Source organism: Phalacrocorax carbo, chromosome Z (genome assembly GCF_963921805.1).
Source record: "Phalacrocorax carbo chromosome Z, bPhaCar2.1, whole genome shotgun sequence".
Classification (NCBI taxonomy): domain Eukaryota; kingdom Metazoa; phylum Chordata; class Aves; order Suliformes; family Phalacrocoracidae; genus Phalacrocorax; species Phalacrocorax carbo.
Window position 1 is genome coordinate 5412453 of NC_087548.1, and position 15130 is coordinate 5427582.

The 15130-nt window shown below is 46.1% G+C and overlaps 1 protein-coding gene across 6 annotated transcripts in view; it reads left to right on the plus strand.

Annotated features, from left to right (window-relative positions):
* The first annotated feature begins 7023 nt into the window (after positions 1–7023).
* Positions 7024–15130, plus strand: part of PIAS2 (protein inhibitor of activated STAT 2) — a 37745-nt gene continuing 29638 nt past the window's right edge. For all 6 annotated transcript variants that reach the window (XR_010370740.1, XR_010370739.1, XR_010370738.1 and 3 more), the window contains exon 1: positions 7024–7163. Coding sequence is in view for 3 of the 6 variants with exons in the window: in XM_064439374.1 (XP_064295444.1) it covers positions 7140–7163 (24 nt within the window). In the remaining 3 variants the exon portion in view is untranslated. The remainder of the gene's footprint in view (positions 7164–15130) is intronic.

A 15130-nucleotide genomic window follows, 5' to 3' on the forward strand; every position in this document is an offset into this window, starting at 1 on the left:
GGATGGTGGTGGGCCTTAAAATGGAGGCTGCCAGCATGCTGGCACTGAGGGAACTGTGGGGCTGTGAAGGGCCCTCTTCAGAGCACTGAAAGCTATTGTTGAAGTTGGTTGCCTGATCTCTGCAGCCGCCTAGGTTCACGATGTGAAGTATTGGTAGGATGAATAGTGCCTGTTGGATATTGTTTGGCTTCAGTCCAGCTGGAGGAGAATATTAGAAAAAATCCCTGAAAATCCATGAAAATGAAGTTAGAGCATGCAAAGGGCTTGCTTGGTGGTAGCCACAACAGGGCATGAAGTGGGACAGCAATGGTCAAAACAAGGAAGAACTCTTATGTTCTGGAAATGCCCTGTCCTCTGGTACGTGAGCTCTTCCCAGCCAGGCAGCTGCAGGTGCAAGCTCTCCCACGTCCTGCCTGTTGGGGACCAACAGCTACTCAGTTCAACCAGCTGCTCCTGGACAGGGTAATTACCAGGTTTTTCACATCCATGCTATGCTACCCTTGCTTAGCATCCTCAAAACTGTGTTCTGCAGACTGCCAGACTTTACTCCAAACACTGCCTTCTAACTATAATGGTCAATACAACTCATGAATGTTTCTCCAGGCCTTTTCTTAAACCTTCACAAACTAGTATACGCCAACACAAGCTTTCTGTTCCCTCAAGCTCCCCTTTGCGAAGTATCTCTAACCACACATACCTTTTACAACCCTTCTCTCTCCTTCTGATATATCTGAATCTGAAGGATGTCCTAAGCAAAACCAGGACTTCAGTGTATGTTAACTGCTCAGTTACTCACACTGTAAATGTAATGTACTTCCATCCTGTTAAGTATGTAATTTAATACACATCTTTTTAATTAAATTTGTCCCATAAAACATGAAGTTTTCAGAGTGGATCAGATTAATATTCCATGGTCAGATCATGGTTCATGCAGGCCAAACAAAATGATAAGTGTGTGGTTCTTTCAAGTAAATTCCTTGTAATACTCTCAGCAACTCATAGAATCAAAGATTCATAGAATCATTAAGGTTGGAAAAGATCTCTGGGATCATCAAGTCCAACCCCCAACCCAACACCCTCAGGCCTCCTAAACCATGTCCCCAAGGGCCACGTCTGCACATCCTTTGAAGCCCCCCAGGGACGGTGACGCCCCCACCTCTCTGGGCAGCCTGTGCCAGGGCCTGACCCCTCTGGCAGGGAAGACATTTCCCCTCATCTCCAACCTAAACCTCCCCTGACGCAGCCTGAGGCCGTTCCCTCTCGCCCTGTCCCTGGTGACTTGGGAGCAGAGACCAGCCCCCCCCTCACTCCAGCCCCTCTCAGGCAGCTGCAGAGAGCGAGAAGGGCTCCCCTCAGCCCCCTCTTCTCCAGGCTAAACCCCCCCAGCCCCCTCAGCCGCCCCCCAGCACACTTGTGCTCCAGACCCTGCCCCAGCCCCGCTGCCCTTCTCTGGACACGCTCCAGCCCCTCAAGGCCCTTCTTGTCCCGAGGGGCCCAAACCTGAGCCCAGCACTCGAGGTGGGGCCTCCCCAGGGCCGAGCACAGGGGCCCCATCCCTGCCCGGCTCCTGCTGGCCACACCAGTGCTGACACAAGCCTGGGGGCTGGTGGCCTCCTTGGCCACCCGGGCACTGCTGGCTCATGCCCAGCTGGCTGTTAGCCAGCACCCCTAGGGATAGGCATGCGAAACTAATTAACATGTATTTCATCATCAGAACTGATTGGCATGCAAAAATGAAGAACAAATCTGATTTCTAATCTACATTTTGTCTTTATATAATATATATATATCTACTGAGTCTGACATCACATTAGTTAATATAACTTCACTGTATGTCTTGATGTAACAGAAGGTTATTTCCCATCTAAGCTCTCTCTTGTTAATTAGCTGCAGAGAAAATGCAGATACAAAGCACCAAGTACAATTCCTTTCCAATAAACAGAGTAAGTGTCCAACTTGGAACATCTTGTCTGTAAGCAGAGCCCGTATTTTTGTGGGCAGCAGAGCAATTAAGGATGCCTGTGAGCCTTCATGCTCTGGCAGCTCCAGACCTAACCCAAGAGGGGTGCAGGCATTGAGCAGCACCCCATTACATTTTTGCCATCCACCTTCTTTAGCGTTACATTACAAAATAAATGGCTTTGGGATAGGAAAGACAATGGAGAAGCCTCAGGCCAGACTCATAATGTTCTTTCCTTTAAACACAGCACATAAAAAACCTTACCTTCAACCCTGTCATTTATTGCTGCTTGGAATTTAGTTTTCTATTAGCAGCTGGCTAAGCAGCACAGGAGGAGTTTGTTGAGGTATAATGCTGATAAGTGTAATTGGGGGAATGCTGGGAGCAGCTGTAGGGCGGAGGGGTTTTTTTTGTTGTTTTGTTTTTAGCTGTCTGCAGTGTTTATGTGGGAAGCAAGGACAGTTTATTGAGATGATTAGATATTGCTATTTCAGTAGGTAACACAGCTGCGGGAAGAGTCACGGCTTGCATGGACATACTGTGCACAGTCCTAGAAAGACTGGTTGAAGCTCAGGTGTTTTTTCCTAACAAGTTCCACTCAATCTAGGGGCCAGAATGCTTAGCACCTATAGGCTCCCTTCTTACCCTAATTAGAGCCTCTTATGAAAACAAACTAATTTGCATGGTAATATCCTACTGGATGGGAGCTTGAAGTGGCTGCCTTGATGAAGAGTAGGTTGTCTGCTTCTCTGATGGCTGGTGCTGTACTGAGTTTTAAAGCTTGCCTGGAAAAATCAGAAGGAACTCATGGGGAGAGGGTGGGAAATGCTTTAAGAGCTACAGCAGAGGATTGTGAGAGGAGGAAGAAGAATGATAGAAAACACAGGCCCAAGAACCTGGAAGAATGTCTGCCCCTTGAGGTAGGTTTTTTGAAAGCTTGGTAGAAAGTAAAATGGTGGCAAGGATGAAACTTTGGTACACGGCTAAGATGGCCTGGTATCTGGGGAGAGTAAGTTTGGAGTTGGTGCCTGTGTGAGGAGTTTCAGAAAGCCAGCAGGACTCTGAGGAACCGGAGCAAAAAGGGAGACTGCTTCCAGTTGCTGAAAAAACTAGAAGAGGGGGATTTGAGAGAAATCTTGGTGTGGAGATAAGGGAGTGGGAGAGGATAGGCCTGTGCCCTGTGCTTCTGTGGAGTAGGAACCAAGGAAAAAAGTGTGAGGAGGACCAGAAGTATGGAGTATATGGTTTTTTTTTTTTCAAGGGTGTAGCCCCAGTGATGAGTAGGAGAGAAGTTGTGAGGGAAAGCTGGGGCTGGGGGCAAATATAATTAAGAACTCTTCAAGCAAAAAATTAAGGTAAGCTAATATGTAAATTCTGATTATCTTACACATGTGAGGTGTTAAAACATGAGCTATAATCTTTTTGCTCTTATCCCAGTAGATATTGTGGATGAAACGAATGGGAACTTTGAAAGCTGGGCTTGTGAAGTGAGAGGTGAGTGTATAAGAGAAACAAAATGTCCAGCTCTTGATGTGAGCTTGAATGTTGATGTCTTTCTCAGTGTATTTGAAGGAAGAAACATGTGAGGATGTGCTGAAAGAAGAGAGAAAGGTTTGGTCTGGCCTGTGCTGGTGTGTGCTTTTCATGATCCTAACCTGCAGCTTGCCCCTTTAGCCTGGTATTGAATTGCAGGGAAAAAGAAATGTTTGATGGACTGAGAGTCAAACTTGCACAGCGGTGTGGCAGATGGCACGCTTTACTCGGCCATGAATTACTGGTTTTGACTAACAAAAGAAGTTTGAAATTAATAGAGTCCTTGTTTTAATCTTCAAGGAAATTACTAAGACCAAGCACAGACCAGTTTATGCAGAGAAGGACTATCTAGCTGTGGTTATGGTTAAAAAATTTAGCCGATCTAAGGGTTTATCTTGAATTAGCTGATGGTAAATTGAAAGGAAAGCGTGCCTCAAAAGTAGACTGAAGAATTACTGCTAATGATGTGAATTACTGAGTTCCAGTGTATCCAGATGTTGTAGTGGTGTTCAGTGACCATAGCCAGTGTGTATGGCAGGCATTGGTACCCTGTCTAAAAGCTCAGCTATTTGTTCCCAAAACTGTCTGCCAGAATGCCTCCTCAGAGCCTGCTGCCGACATGGCCCAGCTGTTGGCCCATTAAGGTGCTTGGTTCTGGTGTAGCGCGCTCGTCTTTATTCCAAGATATCTTATGGCTGTAATTACCGCTCTGACACTCTCAATTGTGCAAAAACTGCTGCCATTTGGTTAATATGAGCAAATATCACAGAATCACTCAGAATCCCAGGTTGGAAGGGACCTCAGGGATCATCTAGTCCAACCTTTCTAGGAAGAGCAGAGTCTAGACAAGATGTCCCAGCGCCCTGTCCAGACAACTCTTGAAGGTGTCCAACATGGCTGAGTCAACCACTTCCCTGGGGAGATTATTCCAATGGTGACTGTCCTCACTGTGAAAAATTTCCCTCTGGTGTCCAATCAGAATCTCCCCAAGAGCAACTTGTGTTCATTCCCCCATGTCCTCTCCATGGGACTCCATGTAAAAAGGGAGCCTCCATCTTCTTTGTAGCTACCCCTTAAGTACTGGTACACGGCGATGAGATCCCCTCTGAGCCTCTTTTTCTCAAGGCTGAACAAACCCAGCTCTCCCAGCCTATCCTCGTATGGCAGCTTCCCAGTCCTTTGATCATCCTGGTGGCCCTTCTCTGGACCCCTTCCAGCCTGGCCACATCCTTTTTGTACATCAGGGACCAGAACTGCACACAGCACTCCAGGTGTGGCCTGACCAGCGCGGAGTAGAGCGGGATAATGACTTCTTTCTCTCTGCTGGCGATGCCCTTTTTGATGCAACCCAGCATCCTGTTGGCCTTCTTGGCCGCAGCAGCCGCTGTTCGCTCATGTTGAGCTTTCTGTCCACCAGGACCCCCAGGTCCCTTTCCACAGAGCTGCTCTCCAGCCAGGGGGATCCCAGTCTGTGCTGCACTCCTGGATTATGTTTTCCCAGGTGCATGATCTTACACTTGTCCTTGTTGAACTTCATCAGGTTCTTGCTGGCCCACTCCTCCAGCCTCTCCAGGTCTCCCTGCAGAGCAGCTCTCCCTTCTGGAGTGTCTACTTCCCCATCCAACTTGGTGTCATCTGCAAACTTCATCAGGCTACACTTGATGCCGTTGTCCAGATCACTTATAAAGATGTTGAATAACACTGGGCCCAATCTTGATCCCTGGGGGACTGCACTAGTGACAGGTTGCCACTTGGAGAAGGAGCTATTTACCATCACCCTTTGGGTGCGGCCTGTCAGCCAGTTCCCCACCCACTGCACAGACCACTTGTCTAGGCCATAACGCATCAATTTCTCCAGGAGGAGACTATGGGGGACCGTATCAAAGGCCTTGGAGAAGTCCAGGAAAACAATGTCCACTGCCCATCCCATGTCAACCAGGCAAGTCACTTTGTCATAGAAGGCCACCAGGTTTGTCAAGCACAATCTGCCTTCAGTGAAGCCATGTTGGCTTTTCCCAATCACGTGCTTCAATTGACTTGTGATGGCCCCCAGGGGGATTCGTTCCATAGCCTTACTTCAGTCGCTGGGAAAGTTGATGGGCCTATAGTTACCTGGATCCTCCCTCGAGCCCTTCTTGTAGATAGGGGTAACATTTGCCTTCCTCCAGTCCTCTGGGACATCCCCCTGTTCTCCATGACTTGTCAAAGATTATGGAAAGTGGCCTTGCGATGATGTCAGCCAGCTCTCTCAACACCCTCGGGTGGATGGCCATCAGGGTGCATTGATTTGTGGGGGTCAAGCTCCTGTAGTAGTTCATATACTAACTCTTCCTTCACCCATGGTGGGTCGGTGTTTGGTTCAATCGGCAATTTTGTTCCCAAAGCCTGGGACCCTACAGTGCTGGTAAAGACAGAGGTGTAGACGGTGTTGAGGACCTCTGCCTTTTCTGCATCATTCGTGATTGATTCTCCTTTTCTGTTTAACAGTGGGCCTATGTTTTCCTTCTTTTACTGCTTGTAGTTGACATGTCTGAAGAACCCTTTCTTGTTATTTTTTTATGTCTACTGCCAGTTTCAATTCAAATTGGGCTTTTTGCTTTTCTGACTGAGTCTGTGCACTCTCTGGCAGTGCCCTTGTAGTTCTCGGCGGATAATCCTCCACTTCTCCATTTCTGGTGTGCTTCCCTTTTGGATTCGAGTAGACCCAGGAGGTCTACTCAATAAAATATATTCTGTTTCAGACTTTTTTTTTTTCTGAATGTCTCTCTTCAGCTTCTTGTTTGAGTCGGTTTGGCCGCTTGCCTGTTTGTTGGCTCAATCTTTGCCTTTTTTTCTCGCAATAAATCAGTTGTTTGGTTTAATGGCCTAGTTGCCAATGAAACTGAATATTGTGACTAGGTAATTATTGTGACTAGATAATGATCTCTGGCTGCTTTTGCAAATAATATTCTCAGCTGCACCTCAACGTTTGTTTTTCTGTAAATGTCTCAACATTTCCCTTTCAGCAGGAAACCCATTATCCAGTTCTGAAGCTTACTGCCAGTGACACTTTTGCTTAGTTTTTATATTAATAAAATGTGTCACATCATCATTATCAAACAAACTATGAGAAAGTTTTTAATGAGACGGATAAAATGGAGAAAACTATCGAGTCACAGCTCAAGTCTGACCTTTCAATTTAACAGGGTTGAAGACTCACTCTTTTGCTGTTCTGCCTTTATTTTGTGAATAATTCTGTTTAACCGCTGAGCGAGCACATCCTCGGCGGTGTTAATTATAGGGAGCGGGAAAACGGGGTTCCCGGCGGGAATGGCCCCTTCTCATCACACCGTCCCCCTCAGCCCTGGGCTTCCCCGCCCGCCCTGAGGGGGCCGCCTCTCCCCTGCTGCCCCGCGGGCTGGAGGGGCCGGGATCGGCGGGGGCGCTGCGGGACAGTACCTTTGGCGGGGTGCGGGGGTGTATGAGCTCAAAAAATCCTGTTTTTCCCTCAGGATTGCCGGCGGGCGGAGAGGCGTGGAGAGGCCGCCCCTCCCTCTTCCCGCGTCGCGCCGCCCTCCCGCGTCACGTGCCGGGAGCGCTCGGAGTGTGCAGGATGGTGGTGGCGGCTGCGACCGGCGACGGCGGCGGCAGCAGCAGCGGGTAGAAAATGGCGGATTTCGAGGAGCTGCGGGTAAGGAGGGGGAGACGTGGGATAAGATCTCGCCCGGCCCTTCCCGCGGAGTGGGGACACGAGGCCCCTCACCCCCCGACCCTCGGACTTCCCTCCTGGGGAGCCCCCGCCGCGCCCCTCGGTGCTTGCCGGGGGACCGGGGGGCAGGGGTACGGTGAGCAGTCGGCGCCTCCCACTGAGGCGGCGGATCGTAACGGCGGCCCGGAAACCACCGGGGCCCCGCGGTTGCCTGCACCTTCCCTGGGGAGGAAGCGCGGCAGCCCCGAAAGGCTGGCGGGGGGCGTCGGGAGCCGGCGGCGCTACCCGAGAACAACCCTGTCACTGCCCCGGCGCGGGGGGAGGCCCCTTTCCACCTCCGCCGTGTGGGTTGCGATGGCGGTGGGGTGTCCTTCCACCCCACCCCGACATTTTAAAAGCCGTTCTGGGTGTTGCGTGAGGGCCAACCGGGCCCCGGGCCGGTACTGGAGGCTCGCATGGCGCCCTGGGGAGGGCGGGGCGCCGTGGTGCCCGTACTGCCCACTGAGGGGGGGATGCCGAATAGTTACAGGATTTTTGCAAATATTAATCATTACTGATTCTTTCTTTTTTTAGATTCGTTAAGTGCTTTCTCACCGGCAAAACCGTGCCTGTGAAGCATGAGATCCAGTATTTCTTTTCAGACCTGTTTTGTCTTCAATTGAATGTCTTTTATATTGCACTTGTGGACTTTCTGTAACAGATTTTTCAGTGGAGGGGGTGGCCTTTCATATTTTAACGTGTGTACACAAAGAGCTGACTACATAGTTCCTGGTTTTCCTTATGTTTCTTGAACAATCTGTGAGTATCTTTGTTCAGAAGGAGAATGTTGTCCTTCTGCAGCATCCACACCTGCAGAAGTGCCACCGAGGGAATACTACATGCATGCTGAACCCCCACCCCTCCCCGCCCACGACCTAGACTTTCCTACAGCAGGAATAAAAGCCAGTTAAATAGGAATCACTGTGAGTTAGGCTTTAGTGTAGAGAAAGGTCTGATGGCTGAACTGACTGTAGTCTGACCAACAGTGGGAAATATGCTGTAGTTGCTGAGAATTTCCTATACTAAGGCTTCTTCCAGCACTGACACCACTTGGGTTGAAGTGGCGACTGTAGCGGAGCTGAGGAGCTCAGGGTGTAAAAATCTCATGGAAAGAACTGAGTTTGTTTATTTGAGGACAACAGTGCTTTATGTCAGCCTTAGGTTTGAGAAGGGTTGCTTTACTTTTTTCCTCAGTTACATGTTGGTTTTTTTAACTTGTTTGTGTTTACATGTTTGCTTGTTTAGTGACCTCACTCATTTTCAGTGCTCTTTCCAAGGTCTCTCAAGGAGTGTAGCTATATAGGTGGATAAACCCCCAGTGTTAACTTTGTAGCAGAGCTAACTCTTTCTAGTGTAGCTCCTCTTCTCCAGGCTTGAGCTGGAGCTGTGATCTGTTTTCCAAAGCCCTGTAATTGTTTATCTAGATATGCATAAGTATTAATAGACTCTGCCTAGGAATTGGGTACCTAAATACCTTTGAAATGATATATATGCACCTGAGTTGCTTGCCAGAAGTAACACAGGAAGTATGGAGGAAAAGGGAACTAGGTTTCAGGCCAAATACAGCAGTGCCCTTTTGTCACTCAGAAGAATACATATCAGTAGTTAAAAAAAAAAATATTAGTTTGAAGAAATGTCTTTTGATGTCCCTTTTCATCGAATTTGTAAACTGGAGTGCCTGTGAAATGAATCTGTTAGTCTGGAGCTTCTCTGAATGATCAACATCTGGCTGATAATAATTTGTGGTCCGTTTTGGGAAAGCTCTAGATATTTTCTTGGAAGGTAATAAAGTAGACTGCCTTGTGTCTTCAAGGCCTTTACTGACTTTTTTTAAGAGTGTGCATTTGAATATATCTACTTGAATACCAGAAACTTGGTTTGAAGGTTTAAGTTTGGGGTTTTTTTCTTAGACAACCAATTCTCCCTGCTTTTGGCCAAAGAAGAGAGACACGCGTCCTGCCTGCGCCCCCTCCCCTCAGTAGATTTCATTAATTGACCTTTAGAAGTGATCTTAAATTGCTGCTTTATGGATTAACATATGGGGCATTTTTATGGCGGTATTATTTGCTGCTCTCTTGTTGATTGCAATTTCCTGTAGAATGTGATCCTTACCTGCCTTATAAAAGGCCACTAGGGTAATTTGGAGAGTTGGATTTATTTTAGTAAATCATTAGGAACTGATTAAAGGCAGGAGGTCAGGGTTTTCTCTTAAATCCTGTTTTTGAGGGAAACATGCAGGGTGAGATTTTTCTCTTCTCAGGGTGAAGGATCATTTTAATATTTGTTAGTACTGTCCCTGCCATCCTCTCAATCTTCTGAGTAAAAATTCTGGGGAGCTATGACCGAAGGGTTATAACTCGGAGGCTATAGTGAAAGACAACAAAGAGACTCAGAGGAACCTGCTGTTACATCGTGCCTTTTGGAAACCTTTAGTTTTGTTAAAGGATTCAGAAGTAGCCGTAACCACAGTCACTGCTCTTAAAGATATTGGTCAAAATGTTCAGGAAAAGGCTTATCCTTCCAGACCTTCGGACTAACCCTTAATGAATTAGTGGTGTTTATTGAAATCTGTAGGTCACCAGTTTCTGGAATATCAGGGAGTTGCTGAGAAGATGTGGTGAGCACAACTGTATCTTTCTTGTATTTTTCAGAGACACTTTCCAGACCTGCTCTTCATAGGTATGTTTTTTTTAAATGTGGCTCATACTTTTATCCATAATCCTCATTCATGAGCAGTCCAATGAATGCCTGTGTAATCCCTTTGACATAGATGGACGTGGAACAGAAGTCAGCAATCTGGTGTGGAGGCCAGAGATGGCATGTAAACATGTTTTTGAACAGAATTGGCCTGGGAGTGGGGAACTGTGGCTCCTTCTGAGAGCCATCTGTGAGGAAAAACAATTCCAGCTCCCAACAAATTCCGAACTCAGAGATTTGGCTTGAAGCTGTGGTTCGCATACAGCAAAATACTGCAGATAAGTAATAATAAATAACCTATTCTCAGGGAGAGAAAGAAGACATCTCTTGGGTCCCATACATTTCTGCTGGCATCCTGACTCTAATTTGGAAATAAGTGATAGCTTATTTGGAAATAGGAGTGCACGCTGTCCTTGAAACATTGCAGATCCCTAGTTTAGAAGATTACAAACTATGAGGCTGAAGCTGTTTTTAACTGTGTTTTGAAGTAATGTGTTCCATCTGAGGCGGGGATCTTTAGTTTTGGCGCAGGCATATTCATTTGCCTATAATTTGTGTGACACTACAGGTGAGTTTCATGGCTGTTGCAGAGGGAGAAAAACCTCATTTTAGAGAGAAGAGATGGAAGTGGGCTCATATGTCCTATGTGGAAGGGGAGATTACACAAAATTTCCTGGAAAATCGGGGTTTATAAATGCTGAAAGCAAGTCCCACTTTCAATTTTTGCTCTTGCACAGCCAGTACTGAAGTTGTGTGATTCAGATGTCACTGTCTCCCATGACACCCTCATAGGCAAGCTTAGGAAGTGTGGGTTAGATGAGTGGACAGTGAGGTGGGCAGAACTCACAGGATCACAATCAACAGGGCAGACTCTGGTTGGAGGCCTGTCACTAGTGGTGTTACCCAGGGGTCTGTGCTGGGCCCAGTCCTGTTCAATATATTCATCAATGAACTGGATGATGGGACAGAGTGTAACCTCAGCAAGTTCGCTGATGATACCAAGCTGGGAGGAGTGGCTGATGCACCAGAAGGCTGTGCTGCCATCCAGCGAGACCTGGACAGGATGGAGATCTGGGCCGAAGGGAAACTCATGGAATTCAACAAGAGCAAGTGCAAGGTCCTGCTCCTGGGGAGGAACAACCCCCCACCCAGCACAGGCTGGGGGTGACCCACTGGAAAGTGGCTCTGCTGAGAAGGCCCTGGGGGTGCTGGGGGGCAGCGAGGTGACCCTGAGCCAGCACTGTGCCCTTGGGGGCGAAGAAGGCCAACGGTGTCCTGGGGTGCATGGAAAGGAGTGTGGCCAGCAGGGTGAAGGAGGTTCTCCTCCCCCTCTACTTCGCCCTAGTGAGGCCAGTTCTGGGCCTACGAGTTCAAGAAAGACAGTGAGCTACTGGAAAAAGTCCATCCGAGAGCTACCAAGATGCTCAGGGGCCTGGAGCATCTCCCTTGTGAGGAAAGGCTGAGAGACCTGGACTACTTCAGCCTGGAGAAGAGGAGGCTGAGGGGGGGATCTCATCAATGCCTGTAAATATCTGAAGGGTGGGTGTCAGGACGATGGGGCCGGACTCTTTTCAGTGGTGCCCAACGCCAGGCCAAGGGGCAACAGGCACAAGCTGGAACACGGGAAGTTCCACCTGAACGTGAGGAGAAACCCCTTCCCTGTGCGGGTGCCAGAGCAGGGGCACAGGCTGCCCAGAGAGGCTGTGGGGTCCCTTCCCTGGAGACATTCACACCCCGCCTGGACGCGGTCCTGTTTGATATAGGAAGTAAATTTTGCATGTTGATCTGGGGTAAACTTAAAATGATGGACATAATAGATATTGAGAAGTTTGGTGATGTAGTGATCTTCTGGTTGCAGTTAACATTGAGTATGTTAAATAAGATAACATCTGATAATATACTGTTGTCTTGTATCTGTACATTATTTCCCTGTTCTTCCTGGATGTATACTCTGTTTTTCAGACCAGTGAGGCTTATTGTGGTACCTTAGAAGTTTGTTCTAGGTTGAATAATTAACAGTTAATGACCATGCTGAGATACAGTGATTGAGTGAGGAAGGAGCTAATGTAGTTTAGGGTACTTAAAAAATGAGGTAGCAGTGAAATGGGTCAAGCTTTGTTTTGAGTGTCTTGTGGGAAATGAACACAAGTATTTGATTTTGGATTTTCAGTTATATTAAGTGCATGCAACTTTGACTAATGCCTACTTTAGGAGCCAGGCTAGAGTTAGTCCAACGAAAAATCCCCGTAATACTGAGGACCTGATGGTCATGCTGTGTGCGCCAGCTGCTGTGTTCCTCAGAGCTGCTCTTTCTTTGCTGTACAACTTACACAGATTTAACTGGTGACATCTTCGTTCTTCCCCAGGATTTGCAGTTCTTTATCTGTCGTTCCATTAGTTTCTAGAATATGTTTATTTTTGTCTTTAGGGTCAGCATACAGGTCCTCAGCCATCCCAAGGCACAAGTTGCTCTTTCTTACCAGTATTACACATTTCTAGCCTACTGTAAATCAGCATGTATGCGATTTATTGCAAAAGATGTCACACGTGCTTCTCTGCTATAAGTGTCTAGAAAAGGGCTTAAAGTCAGGAGCGAGGGTTTGTGGGGTTGGTCCTTGCTGTGTCCCTTCCCGATATAGCCTTCAGACATGCCAGAAAACATCTGGAAGCCAGTGGGGCTGAAGCAGAGCTCTGTGGTGGAGACTGACTAGAACTTGGGAGTCAACTTGAATTGCTTCTGCAGGTTCAAGTGCAGGGTTCACTACTTGAGCACTTGCGGTTGCCCTAGAAGCTACAGTTGTCAGTGCTTATTGTAGACATGTCAGGAATTAATAGGCATTCTTGGTTACCTTTAATTCATGTATGTATAGTACAATGATTGTTAAAATTGCAGGTGGCTTTGTCGGGGGGTGTGTGTAGATAATCACGTACCTCTTGTGTGAGATATGTTTGATGCCTTACTTTGCTCTGAAATAGGCCTGCCCTTAATTTGAGTGGTGTGTCAGCATATCCTGGTCTCCTTAACATCATCATCCCCGTGAAATGAATGCCATTCCAGATACACCTATGGCTTAATGCTTTAGAACAATATTTCTGCTTATGAATCATAGTTGCTATAGTTTAACAATAAGAAACAAAAAAACCTGTGAAGCTTCTTATGACTTTCAAGTACAAATTTCAGCAGAAAAAATGTTTCTGGAATATAAAAGTACTTCAGTTACCCAGTCTGATTTCCTTCCTTCAAGTTCTGTCAAACTACTCTTTGTGTTCATGGAGAAACATTAAAAATAAAATGGCTTTGGTCTTCTGAGTTAAAAAAGCTTTTTTATTGGGCTGTGCAGCTGTAAAGAACTTCTCAAGAGGAAATTGATGGCATTTACATGACACAACTTGAATGTCTAATCTTAATTCAGTGATGTGAAAAGCATGTTAATAGCTAGGCTGCAGCTTTCTGCAGTATTGCTTGAACCCCAAAAGAAAATAACTTGGTAGGGTTTGTTGGAATTAATATCGTGTCTTGCACTGTGAGTATAAATGCTTGTAATCATACGTCATGCCTCCATAAAACCTTGCTGATTATAACAAACGTCCACTTTGATATATCTGTAAATGGAGTAATAAGCTAAAACATGTAGATCAGACTAGCTGTATTTTCATGCATATGTTGGTTGTTGCATTAAAGGGAATGTGGAATCAGCTTTAGGGAGAAAATATTAAAATGCCATTGTTTAATTACCTCCAGTAGAACTCAGTTTTTGCAAGACTTCTTTCAAAAGCATATGCAAGATTTTTGCATTGATGGACAAAACTGTTGTTTTTTATACTTCCAAGCATTTTTAATGGAGGTGTCAATTTAAAATCTTGCTGACTATGGTACTGAAGCCAGCCTCTGTCTTCTAATAAAATAAAATCCATCTTGTAAAAAAATGCTAGTTTGTGGAATTTCCACTAAAACATTAGCTGTTTCAAGGCATGACTGACTGCACATTTCACCTTGATTAACTTGCAGGAATGCACAGAAGGCAGCAGGCAGGGTAATAGACAGTATTTTGCAAAACACGCCGTTTCCTTAATCTTCATGTAAAGGATTATTTTATTCATTTGCATTCTGATGATGGAATCCAGAATAATGCTTACTGCCTGCATCTGAAGTAAAGGAGCTGACATTGCTGTCAAGCTTGTGCAACTATCCATGGAAGCATATAACATGAAGTTCTTGATAAATTCTTGAATATCGGTATAATCTTCTGACGTAATTTCTTTTATCTAGTGTGACTATAGAACTGTTATAGTACTTCAAGCCATTTTTTAATGAGTACTGAAAACACTTTATTTTTGTCACCCTGTTTGACTGTGAGACTAAGGAAAAGTAGCAGGAGAATGTCAGGTGGAAACTAATCTTCTCCAGCAGCTGGCAAAGTAGATGGAGTTCTGTCTCAATCTCCACTTTTCTTGAGTCCTTTTGCTGTTGAGGGAAGTTGCTGGGATGGAATTAAGGTGGCATCTACTGTGGTTTCTTCTTCAGAGGTTAGGGCAAGCCACTCAATGCCTCGTGTGACACTGCTTTCACTGGCAATTATCCGTGGTGCGTTTATAGGTAGGGTGTTGGGGGAATACCAGTTTGAAGGCTGCTTCCTGATAGCTACTTGATAGAAGCATCGCTATACCCAAACTGGCTGTCTGGAAGTGTTGAAATTCAGTGTCTGAAATAGGATAACCTCTTCTCCTCAACAGTGAGGAAGGGGTGTGTCACCTGAGAGTACTACCACAGTATTTTAGATGGTTGTTTTGATATGCACGAATAATGTGGTCCTTGAAAAGGCAGGTCCTGGTTGCTTGCTCCTGCTGTCTTGTAACAGCACAAGTTCAGTTGTCATCTGGCTCAATTCCCTCGTCTGTCTTACTGTAGAAATGATTTTCTCAACATAAAGGAGAGAAGAGGGAGCAAGCAGCTGGGGGCACAGGGGGAGTTCAGACTTCTTATTTTGTGGCTGACTGCATGGTTGTAGCATAATGTTAAAACATCAGCTAAGGTCAGATCTGTGTTAGGATATGTGGATGTAAATGCTGTGACTATAGTAAGGATTAGGGAAGGTGAAACCAAAACATTTCATTTTGAGTTGTATCCCCTCTGAAATCAATGCCCAAAGCTTTAAATGTTGGATATTGGACTACTAATTTAAAAGTCAACAATGTACTTTTGAACTGGTTTT